At 35.1% G+C, this 12,523-nt stretch overlaps 1 protein-coding gene across 1 annotated transcript; it reads left to right on the top strand.

The window, feature by feature from the left end:
* Nucleotides 1–1,070: 1,070 nt before the first annotated feature.
* chrdl2 (chordin-like 2) lies at nt 1,071–8,757 on the top strand. Its single transcript, XM_067376283.1, has 11 exons — nt 1,071–1,213; nt 1,753–1,865; nt 2,040–2,133; nt 2,246–2,391; nt 3,015–3,108; nt 3,312–3,376; nt 3,523–3,685; nt 6,613–6,801; nt 6,895–7,071; nt 7,415–7,507; nt 7,954–8,757. The coding sequence occupies exons 1-11, from the start codon at nt 1,096–1,098 to the stop codon at nt 8,085–8,087; spliced, it is 1,386 nt and encodes a 461-aa protein (XP_067232384.1). The 5' UTR covers nt 1,071–1,095; the 3' UTR covers nt 8,088–8,757.
* The last annotated feature ends 3,766 nt before the right edge of the window (nt 8,758–12,523 follow it).

Here is a 12,523-nt window from a genome sequence, read left to right as displayed (position 1 = left end):
AATATATATGATTGGTAATTTACAAAAAAAATTTTTTTTTAATTATCTCATATTTTTACCTGAAATATTTTAGCTTTTGTTATTAGGGAATGTTACTGTTTTGAAAGGTGAAGAAAAGAAATGAAAATTAAAAGAATTTTAGAAAACTGACTGGAACTCTGAGTAATTTTTTAATACCACTGTCAATTTTAATGTTAATATATTTACAACAGGACTAACAATAACAATGTACAAGCTGCTCCAAAAAAATTATTACACCCTTACATAATTTTACATGTAGTAATTATACCGTGGTGTGTATATATATATATATATATATATATATATATATATATATATATATATATATATATATATATATATATATATATATATATATATATATATATATATATATATATATATATATATATATATATATATATATATATATATTTATTTATCACATATAAGCTTTTATTATTTATTACATAAAAATAGTATAAAAATACATTAAAAATATTAAATAAACATCAGAATAATAGCATATTTCTGTGATTAAATCCAAATGTGCAGTATGCTGATATGCTATATATTAATATGAGTAGGAACTCAATGAGTAGTTTTTTTATATTAATGTCATTACACATTTCATTTTAATATATTTACAATAGGACGAACAATAACAACAGGTAAGCAGCTCCAGAAAATAATTACATAATTAAAAAAAATGTACCTATAAATGTGCCATGCTTGCTTTTATCTTTATTACATAAAAACGTTTATTATTTAGTAAATTAAATATATATATATATATATTATATATATATATATATTAACATATCCGAATAATATCAGATTTCAATATCAGATTTCATTTTTTTTTTTATCCTTATATCCAAATGCTTGCTGATAATATCCAGAAGTTCAAAAAATGTTTTTCATAACTAAACATTCATTGTTTGTAAAGATGTTTGAATAATGTTTGTACAAGACAGCGAACAAGTTGGTTTTCCTGTAGGAGGCGCTTTTGATAAAAACCTAGAGGCGCTGTAGAAACTCCCACAGACCATCGTAGTTATAAAGTGCGGAGAAGTTTGAGAAGACAAATCGTGCATGTCCAGAGTTTTCTGGAATATGAAGAAAAGAATGAACTACTTGAGACATCTTTTCATTTTGGTCATAATTCGATGCTTCGTTCAGGGTGAAACAGAGGCAATACGACCAGGAAAAAGTAAGTGATTCCATCAAAGAATATTTTATTAGTAAATGGGCATCACACTTCGATGCATCCTCCTACAGCCATACGACTGTGAAAATGCTGTGATGAAGTTACATAATACAAGTTCCTTTTTAACGGCGCTTTCAGTATTTTTAAAGTCATGAAAGTAGGTGTCTATTGTATCCTTTATTAATATGTGTGTAGACAATGAGATTATTCTAGACATTTTTTTGAAAGGAAAACAACAAAAATCCAATAACTTTATTTTATTTTATTTATTTATTCGTTGTTTTGGTCTCCCCATCCATGTTTGCTAATTATGTATTAATTCTCCCTCACTATATTTGTAGGTTTTAGTGAACCTGAATTTTATTATTATTATTATTATTATTATTATTATTATTTTTAAATAAATATCTTAGTATCATGTAAAATGGCTAAATAAACTGTAAAAATGTCAGTTTTTTCAGAAAATTTAATATTTCTGGAATTAAAACATTCTTGATGTAAATCCCAGCAATGAAATGATTATGTGTTTGTGTTGCATGCAGTGTCAGATGTTTTTTGCACTTTTAAAGAGAAGACATACAGGCCAGGTGATAGCTGGCATCCCTATTTGGAGCCCTTTGGATTCATGTTCTGCATGCGCTGTACTTGCACAGAAGTATGTATCCAACTTTCAAGCCTAATTTACTGTTTTAAGATTTATAATGCCATAGCTTTTTAGTTAAAGGATGCAGTTGATCATTCATGAATTGTGTGCATGCACTTGTCAAATGCACATACTATGTGTAATGTCTCGGTGTTTCTGTCTACTCTCATGTGGGTGTATGTACAGTTAGGTCATGTGAAATGCAACAGCATCAAATGCCCTGTGCTGAGATGTGAAAATCCAGTGACTAACTCACAGCAGTGTTGCCCTCGTTGTGCAGGTATCGCATCACATTTTTTATGTGGTGGTTCAATAAATTAATATGCATGATTATGGTCCATTTTTATTTAAACCGTCTGACTTATGCATATTATGACTATTCTCATAATCAGATGAGCACAGAACTCCTGCTGGTCTGCGGGCACCCATTAAAACCTGTAGGTATAATGGAAGCATTTACCAAACAGGGGAAACCTTTGCCAACCATGAGCTCTTCCCATCCCGTCAGTCGAACCAGTGCGTTATGTGCACTTGCTCTGTAAGTATGTTTTTGCATTCATTGTTGTTGCATTCACCATAGTACATCTCTCATCTCTCTTGCTAACATAGGGATCTAACCACAATAAGTTTAAAAATCGTTTATAGTATTTATAGTGAGTTAGAGAACAGGTGAAAATGCAGAATTTCAGTAGAGCGTAGTGCTAGCAATGCCAAGGTTAAGGGTTCCAGGTATACCTTGAATGCAATGTTAGTCATTTTGGAGAAAAGCGTCTGCTTTAAAAATTAAATATAAATAAAATGCTCAGTAAACACAGCTTTTTCCATAGTCATAACTGCAGATGAGAATTCATTACCCAAATAACTACATGGTTTCAGGAACAGACACACAGAAAAAACAAATTAAGCATTTTTAAGAATAACGTCTTTATTAATTTTGGGTTTATGGTTATTACAATAAATGAAATCATGTACCATTTCAAAAGGTTATGTCTCCTTCATAAGTTGCATATGTTATTGAGATATTTTCTGGCCTTATTTGGCATCAATATAAAAAAAATTATTAACACAGTAAAGTGTCCAATATTGTCAGACACTGATGTTGCAGTGTTGTTTTTGTTTTTGTTTTTTTTGTTTTTTACATTTTATTCTTTTTTATTAAAGAATGGAAATATATTCTGTGCATTGAAAACCTGTCAGCCCATTACATGCTCCTCACCAGTGTCAGTCCCAGACACTTGCTGCTTGGTGTGCAAAGGTGACAATATATTTGCAATTTCCTTTTTCCAATTTAGAGAATTGTAGCCTATTTCAGTTATATTATAGGATGCAAATGCTGCTGAGATGTATTTATTTTAGGGTGAAATTGGATGTTAGTGGTTGTATTTATATTTTAATTCCACCTCTTATTGTGATAAAAAAAAAATAATAATAATAACATTGTTTACTTTGAATAAACAGAAAGTGCAATTGATATCAATTCTGCATCATTTGAGGATGGAGGACAGCAACTGAACAGAGGAGTTGTATGTATCTTCTTTTTCAAGAGACTCACTGCACTGCTTAAATTTTTTTTTTTTTTTATTGTCTGATTGATGTTAATCTTTAATAGAATGATATTTAAACAAGTCCAGAGTTACAACGTTTGTTTTTATGTGTCCTGAAACACAAGAGGCATTCTGTGGATCAGTGTGCTGCGGAACAGGTCAGGGGTCGCTCAGCCACACCATCGACACTGCGGGGGTCTCCCAGAGGCCTCAATCTGCAGACACTACACCTCAAGGGAGCTGCCGACACTACTGTTAAAATTCTTCTGCAGCGCAAACATCAGAGAGGTAAACAATAGGGCTTTTCACACTTGAACTAGTTAAACCTGGGTCATTCTAAACCCTGGGTGTACGGAATCCTGTGTTATCTTGCTTCATGTTTCAGATTGCTCGAAATAGAGTACTGCAGGGATGGCGTCACCTTACAAGTAATTTGAGTTACGTAATCAGATTACTTTTTTCAAGTAACTAGTAAAGTAACGCATTACTTTTAAATTTATCTGAGTTACTTTGTTTTCCCATATATTGACTGACAGTTCTCCTGTCCCCATGTTGAGAGAAATCGTAAGTGCAGAGGTGTTTTGTACGCTATGTGAATATGATGCTTATTGTAGATCTAGACTAAGTGTGAGCATTTACTCATCTCACTTGCAGCAAAACAGATTCAGTATTTCTCAAAATGAATAAAAACACTGAAAGGCAATCTCGGAATATTGCACAAACCTTTAACATTTGTCAAAAATAGAACTTTTTGTTGTTATTAAAAAACAAACAAACAAGCCCAGCCCAGGTGAGAAAAAGTAACGCAAAAGTAAAGTAACTTTTAGGGAGTAACTCAATATTGTAATGCATTACTTCTAAAAGTACCTTTCCCCAACACTGTTTATGAGTAAAATAAGATTTGTGCGTTTTGCTCTGCTGGGGGCAGTTGTGGCCTAATAATTAGAGAGTCGGACTTATAACCCAAAAGTTGCGGGTTCGAGTCTCAGTACCGGCAGGAAACGTAGGTGGGGGGGCGTGAATGAACAGTGCTCTCCACTCTCATTACCCACAACTGAGCTCCGGGTGTGTGTTTACGGTGTGTATGTGTTCAATACTGTGTGTGTGCACTTGGATGGGTGAAATGCAGAGTACGAATTCTGAGTACAGGACAGCATACTTGGCCACATGTCACGTCATGTCACTTTCACTTCAATTTACAACTTAAATTACATACACCCTTATTGAAGTCTCAAATTTTGAGCTTTTATGATAATAATAAAAAAAAAAAAAATGCATGTTTTTTCTAAGTAACTATAAGAATGTTTGGGGTACAAGTGTGTGCAGTTTACGTTGTAGAGCAAAACATCCAAATATCTTCAAGTTATGTTTACTGCAGACCTTATTTTACTTTAAAAACAAACAACAACAACAAATAATTAAATCCCATAGAAAATTTTTAAGGGAACCTCTGGCATATTTGCGGTGTCAGTATCATTGGCTGGATGAGCATATCACGCGACCTGTTTACATAAAGGCTCTATCATTGCGCATCCTCATATTATATATTGCTGACTGTACTATCAAGTTTATACTGAACTGTACTATCAAGCTGAAACATAGCCTGCTGTTTATTCATGGGAATATGAGGCACGCGATTGGCTATCTGTTGCTAAGCATTTAGCTGTAACCACATCATTTAAAGTCAAGTCACCTTTATTTATTTTTACAATGCAGATTGTGTCAAAGCAACTTTACAGTGATAATTTTACAGTAAATTAATTTTGGCTGCACAACAGCTCTTAAAGAAAATGGTGCCATTGTCCAGCTTAAGTAAATTCTGTATTCATTCCGTTGTTTAAAAAAATCAATAGTTATTCATGTAGTTCGCATAAAATGGTGTCAATGCAGGCAGATCAAAAACATTGTTGAATATCAAGTGTCCCCAACTAAGGAAGCCAAAGGCGACAGCAGCAAGAAACCCAAGCTCCACCAGGTGACAAACAGGTGATAAAAATGGAGAAAAAAACCTTGGGAGAAACCGGGCTCTGTCGGTGGGGCCAGTTCTCCTCTGGGCAACAGCAAACAGTACGTGATTATGATTCAGGTAGCTTTATAGGTCCGATTGCAACAGTCAAAATGTTTAATCCAGTTCTATACGGATGATTGTACAGGTTAGGCAGTGCAATGTGGGGTTAATACTGCAAAAGTGATGCTAACTCTGCACCTTAATGGGGTGCACCTTAAAAAGCAGCACTAACCCCTCAAGTGTGAAACATTCCTTTACCCAGGGTTTAAAAGCAGGGTTTAGAACAACGATAACCCAGGGTTAAAGGGATAGTTCACCCAAAAATGAAAATTTGATGTTTATCTGCTTACCCCCAGTGCATTCAAGATGTAGGTGACTTTTTTTCTTCAGTCGAACGCAAATTATGATTTTTAACTGCAACCGCTGCCGTCTGTCAGTCAAATAATAGCAGTAGATGGGAACTTCAACTATAACAGTAAATAAAACTTGCTTAGACAAATCAAAATTAAAACCTGTGGCTCGTGACGACACATTAATGTCCTAAGACACGAAACGATCGGTTTGTGCGAGAAACCGAACATTATTTATATAGTTTTTACCTCTAATACACCACTATGTCCAACTTCGTTCAGCTTCCTGTTAGTGAGGTCAAAAAACGTGTTCTGAAGACGGAAGTGATGTCTCGCCCATATACTTCAATGAGCGCGAGACATCACTTCCGTTGTCAGAGCGCGATCAGACCTCACTAACCGGAAGTTGAACGAAGTTGGACATAGTGGTGTATTAGAGGTAAAAAATTATATAAATACTGTTCGGTTTCTCACACAAACCGATCGTTTCGTGTCTTAGGACATCAATGTGTCGTCACGAGCCGCAGGGTTTAATTTGGATTTGTCTATGGAAGTTTTTTCGACTCTTATTGTTCAAGTTCCCAATCACTGCTATTATTTGACTGACAGACGGCAGCGGTTGCAGTTAAAAATCATAATTTGCGTTCGACTGAAGAAAAAAAGTCCTCTACATCTTGGATGCACTGGGGGTAAGCAGATAAACATCAAATTTTCATTTTTGGGTGAACTATCCCTTTAAGCGCAGTATGAAAAGCCCTTTTAATGCACCACTGACTGAAAATGTCAGGAATTGCTTATCAAAATCCAATAAAGTCATATCCTGTCAAAGTAATGTAGGGTTTCTGACTTTGTCTAAGCTTGTGTGTACAGTGGCAAAACCTATTCTCATGGTGACGTGTGGCACCCCGCACTGGGGAAGGTCTTGGACTGCATTCTGTGCACCTGCAGGGACGGCTTTCAAGAATGCAGGCGCATCACGTGTCCCAACCAGTATCCATGCCAACATCCCATAAAGATAGAAGGGAAATGCTGTAAGATTTGTCCAGGTAGGCATATCAGTGATATCATATGTGCAATGATTTAAACTTTCATGTTTTATCAGTTTTTTTTTTTTTTTTTTTTTTAACTTGTGTTTCCAGAGCTCAAAGCAGAGAACAACAGGACGGAGTGCTACCTTGCTCAAGACAATAACAGTCTCCTGGTGTATAAAGTTGAAACCTCATCAGCTGCTCAGTCGGAAGATAAAGTACGAATGATTGCCATCGAGAGACAAGGAGCCACGGAAGTGGAGGTGCAAGTCTGGAAAACTGTTGAAGGTGATGTTGGTGATTTAAACAAGTTATAATATAGATAATGTTTGGTAATTCCAGACTATTATAGTGTTAGACACATAATTTCTATCAGCCTTGGAACAACCTATTGTTGGAGAGGAAAAACTGAGAGAAAGATTCTTTCACTTTACTAGATTTCATCCAAATTCTTAGTCACTGACCTAGATATGCAATTTTATAAATCAGTGCCAACTCTCAGCTGCAAAGTAAGGTTGCTTATTTTAGCTCTATGGCACTGGAATTAGGTGCCTGAGCAGAAATTGCTCTGTGTATTATGTTTTATTATTGTAGTGTTATTACTTTAAAACTTGTCTTCTAATCTTTGCAGGTGTTTTGCATCTGATGGAGACAGGAGACGTTCAGAAGAAAGACCTCATCGAGCATCCAGAAAATTACATCTTGCTGACCACGTTAGATGAGGGTTTGTTTCAATTTTTTTTTTTCATTTCACCAAACTAGTTTTGCATTAGTTGGCAAAATGAGACATTTAAACATTCAACTGAGTATTTTGATAGTTAAAATTGAGTTTGAATTGAACACACTGAACATTTGAGATGAATAAAAGGTCAATTTTTACCTCTGCTAATATATATGTTTTAAACAACCATGAAAAGAGGCTTGTTTTTGAGCTTAGAGGTTTTTTCAGCTGCCAGGAAATATGATAAGGTAGAGGAGACTAAAGGAAATTGAATGTCTGACGTGTAGATTTTTATTTCCTCTTTAGAAATTTTCTTTTTATTTCAGCAAGTCACTCTTGATGCATTGAATTGGCTGTTTCAGCTTAAACGTTGAAGTGCCAGACAGACAGGCCTGTTTCACACAGTACGCTAAAGCAATCCGTATTGAACTGTCCTTCTGTTTGCACAGACACTTGGAGAAAGTTCAAAGAAGAAGAGGACAAGCAGAAGGACTTCAGTAAGATTAGGAGCTGTGAAGATGGAATCAAGGAAGTGGTGAAGTACTTAAACCCTGAACAGCTGGACAGTCTTTGCACTTCTTAGTCTCCTCCCCGCTCTAACACTGTGCCATCCCAGTCTGACACTCATTTTATTACCAGAAGTACACACACACCCACACTCACACAATGTGCATGTAGTACAAAACCAGATGCTGGCAGCAGGTAGTCTAAAGATCTCGTTTATTACTATGAGTCAGTTTATCGCAAGTCTTTATGAGTTTGACGTCCCAGAATTCTTTCTTTTTTTCAGAAGCCTTTAGGTCAGCTATTTTTCTTGCATTGCAAAAAAAATGCACGTTTGGTAAGAAAAGTAAGTGAATATATGCTATTTGGCTTGGAATTATGAGGAAGAAAAGGTTTAAAGCAATCCTCAACATTGAAAGAGGAAATGATGTATGTAATTTTAGCAGGCATCCAATGTATGTACATAAGAGAAAAAACAAAGGATGATGTGGACAGCTTATTGGCCGGAATGCTTTTATAAAGTTGATGTAGGCCACATTTTTTTCCACTGTACTTAGTTATACGCTACTCATATATGTAGCATGGATAAACTAAAAATACACTATTTATTGTAAAGTCAAAGCAGCCAACATCGTCATTACTTCAATAGATTTTTTTTTCTTCTGTGCAGAAAATGTTTTGCATTGTAATGTGTGTAGCGTGTATATTGATCTGGTTATGTATAACTCGTATGCACTTAAAATGATGACAAATATATTGGGCTGATGTCCTGACTAAACAATATCAAATCTTATTTTAGGAGCTGAATTTTTTATTATTGTTTAAGCTATGCTTTCAAAAGATATTATGGCCTAATGCATTAACCGTAAAGAGGATCATATTTTTTAATAATGTAGATAATGTTGAGTTTTTGCAGGCTTTTATGCTTCTTTGTCGCCATCTCTGTTTGAGACCTGCAATTGCAGTTATTTGCGGAATTATCATCTTTACTTGGGTTGTGCATCGGCACGGCTTTTCAGCGCGGATGAATCTAATGTTTTGAGGAGAATGTGTGGCTGTCAGTGACCCCACCAGTGGATACTGTACTTCGGAATCACAGATTGTAGTCTTGAAAGTAAAGTTGTAACGATATACCGGTATGACGATATATCACGGTATGAACACGTACGATTATCATATCGTGTACATTTGTTTACTTACGGTATGGTAAAAAAAAATTAAAAAAATCAAGACGCAGAATTTCACTTGCAGCAATGTCAGGTAAAAATGCGCGATTTGTTGGACTGATGAATAAAACAAAAGCAGAGCTGTACAATAAATCAGATCGTGACATAGTCTAGGCGGGGTCTTTGAATATTAAACGCAAACAGACTGCTGTATAAATATATCTGTCTGTTTAACGCGTCTGCCTGTGTGAATGAGCTTGCGCTGTTTCGTGTACTACATACATAAAAACCATTGTCAAATACACTGAAACTCAAAGCTCTTCACTACATCCCGTCAAAATAAAAGACCGGTTTTTAACTCGAAGAAATTGAAAAATTTATTAGGATTGTTAAATAGAATGTACTTCTCAAAATATAAAAAAAGTTAATTTCATTTCCATCATTTTTGATAATATTTTAATTAAAAAAATAAAAGCCAGAAGAATTAAGTCAAAGCAGAATTTCTGAATTTTAATCATTAATAAAAGTTGTTCAGTTTCTTATCCATAATAATTTATTAAATGTATCTGATTGTTTTTGATTATTGAAATCTGAATAGAGAAAACAAACATTTTAATTAATTTATTGGTCATTTTAATTGATGATATAAATAAAAATTTATTGTTTAATACCGTATACCGTGAAACCGTGATATTTACTCAGACGGTTATCATACCGTGGAAATCTCATACCGTTACAACCCTACTTGAAAGTATGACCAAAATAAGAATTTTCACCAGAAAATGTCATCTGAACAAGTTACTTTTGTTCTGACCAACTGAGGGGGAAAAAAAACGCAACAACAATAAATCGCGCTGGTGATTAAATCTAATGATCGCTTAGCTCATATCACATCAAACAGTGCAAATTATTATTATTGTTATACTTTGTTCTCAAATTGTTAATGTTAACAACACCAGCATAGCGTGAATGTATTTAGTGTGTACTTGTAGATTTCAGTTTCTGTATAGTCTAATCTCTAAAGTTATCTTGTCATACCATACAATCCGCCATCAAAATGATAAGTTTAATTATCCCAGCTGCTGTGAGAAAAGGCTATAAATGACCGTCTCCTGCAGCATCCTCACATGGTGTAAACAGATGTGAGGTAATGACGCAAAGACGAATAGCGGCATGCTCAAATTTCCTGCGGAAACCTACCAGTACCACTCGAATTAGAAAACATTATTACAAGCTTACTGTTATGAATCGGGCTAAGGTAAGGAGAACACTGGCTGGTTTTGAACACTGGCTGGTTATGTACTTGCTCAAAAACTGATTTTGAATAATTAAAAAAAAAAAAGGTTACGGACTGCAGCTTTAAGTATCAAACATTCATGTACTAAAGCAGGTCTTTAGTTCACATGATCATGGATACTGATGAGAATCTTTTCATAATGTTGTAAATGAGCAGCAGACATGTTTACTTTGAGCTGAAACGAACAATCCGTTGCAGCATAAATTAGTAGAAACCTGTTGCTGCTCGTCATCATGACGAGCTCCTGACATTGTTTGTTCTTCGGTCGTGCTAATCACAACGAACCGAGACGGGCCGCCGAACCCAGATTGGGGCAGTTCAGGGAGTTGTGACTAATATCCCTTCTCTCCAGACCCCAAAAGCCCACTTTCCTCTTCTGTCACAATGAGTCATTGTGCTGGCCGCACACAAAGTGCCAGACGGTGCTGCTCATCTCTCACTGAAGGCCTGACAAAATATTTTGAAACAGAAGCCCCTCAGTTGCAGACCTTAATAGTCACACAATGAAGCTGTGAATTATTTCCGCTGGCTGTTGGATCTAACAGTTTCTGGCAATTTGTTCTCTTTGAACGGCTTTGGAGGGAGACAAAGGGGATTTTACTGTGCACTCCTATTTCATTTTCTCTCTTTGTGTATGTTAGTTTAAGGGGATGGTCGGACATCCAGTTTGATGCGTACGCTGGCCGCCGTTTCACAAAGAGAGCCTTTTGTTACGTGAAGAACCTTTCAATTTGTTATGTCCGTGTTGATTTGATGGAGTCTGAAATGGCTTCAGCTCCCCGGGGTTCAACACTTGTGAATTTGATTTTAAACATAACCATATTGGCACCTTCACTTTTGGCTAAAGGTTGTGAATTCACAATAAATAGCATTCAGCTATGCATGCTTAGTCTTGGCTCTGGCAATCTGAACAGCTGGGGGCAGTCACTGGGTATAAATCAGGTGAATGGGTCAGTTCTCTGTGTGAGTTTTCCTGCTCAGCTTTGCTTCCCATTGTTACACGTAAAAGTGTAAATGGAGTTACTTTTTATATCACTACAAGTTTCGGCAGCTATTTGAAAGCCAGCTAGTACTATTTGTTGTTTTACTCTTGGATTTGTACTCTTGTCTGAGTAATGCTATGATGTAGCACATCCCAAGTGAAAGCAGGTGAAAAAAAAAATAAGTGCAGTGGTGGACGATGTACACTCGAGTAATAGTAGAAACCCTAGTAAAATATTACTCCAGTAAAAGTGCAAGTACTCCTTTTCATTTTTACCTTTTAAATTTAATTTTTTTAAAAATAAAAAGTTCTAATTGATAAACTATGTTTATATATTTTGCCCATTTATTCCATCCTACAAAAAGGAAAATTAGTGGAAGTAGTAACTGATTCATGTATTGGATGTGGTAATGATATATATATTGATCTGCAAATAAGCTAACATTTTATTTTCAAAACATACACTATCTAAGCACTAAACTTCAGTATACTAAAATATTTAATTTAAAGTCCCCCTGTAGTCAGTAATTTCATTGCTTAAAACTTTGAGTTTTTAAATTAAATATTAAATATTAACAGGAAAAAAAATGTTTAAATATGTACTTTTGATCACCATTAACCCTTAAATGCATACCTCGGGTCTTTAGTGACCCGGGACTTCATTCACTACCCTCCTCTTTGTTCATTTTTTAAAGTTACACATCAACCTTCTTGGTATTCCTCAATCAATTCATTATAAAGAATATAACAAGAAAAAAATCATAAAATTATAAAAGAATGCTTATTTTTGCATTAATTTTTTGTAAAAATTGTATAGGGTCACAAACGACCCGAGGTGTGTATGAATGTACGTATATTTTTTCTGCACAACAATAATTGAATCTTAGATGATGGAATAAGTGCAATTCACCTTTATTCCACAAGGTGGCAATGTCTGATACACAATGCTGAAGTGACGACTCATTCAGACAGAAAACGAAATAATAATAACATGAAATGGCTCAGCGATTTACTGCAGAATAAGTACTGAACGCAATCAAATATGACTGTCTGTTACTGTTACTGGATGA

This window comes from Chanodichthys erythropterus, chromosome 22 (genome assembly GCF_024489055.1).
Source record: "Chanodichthys erythropterus isolate Z2021 chromosome 22, ASM2448905v1, whole genome shotgun sequence".
NCBI classification, from domain to species: domain Eukaryota; kingdom Metazoa; phylum Chordata; class Actinopteri; order Cypriniformes; family Xenocyprididae; genus Chanodichthys; species Chanodichthys erythropterus.
The sequence above is the reverse complement of the archived record's forward strand: the minus strand, read 5'-3'. Positions and strand labels throughout refer to the sequence as shown.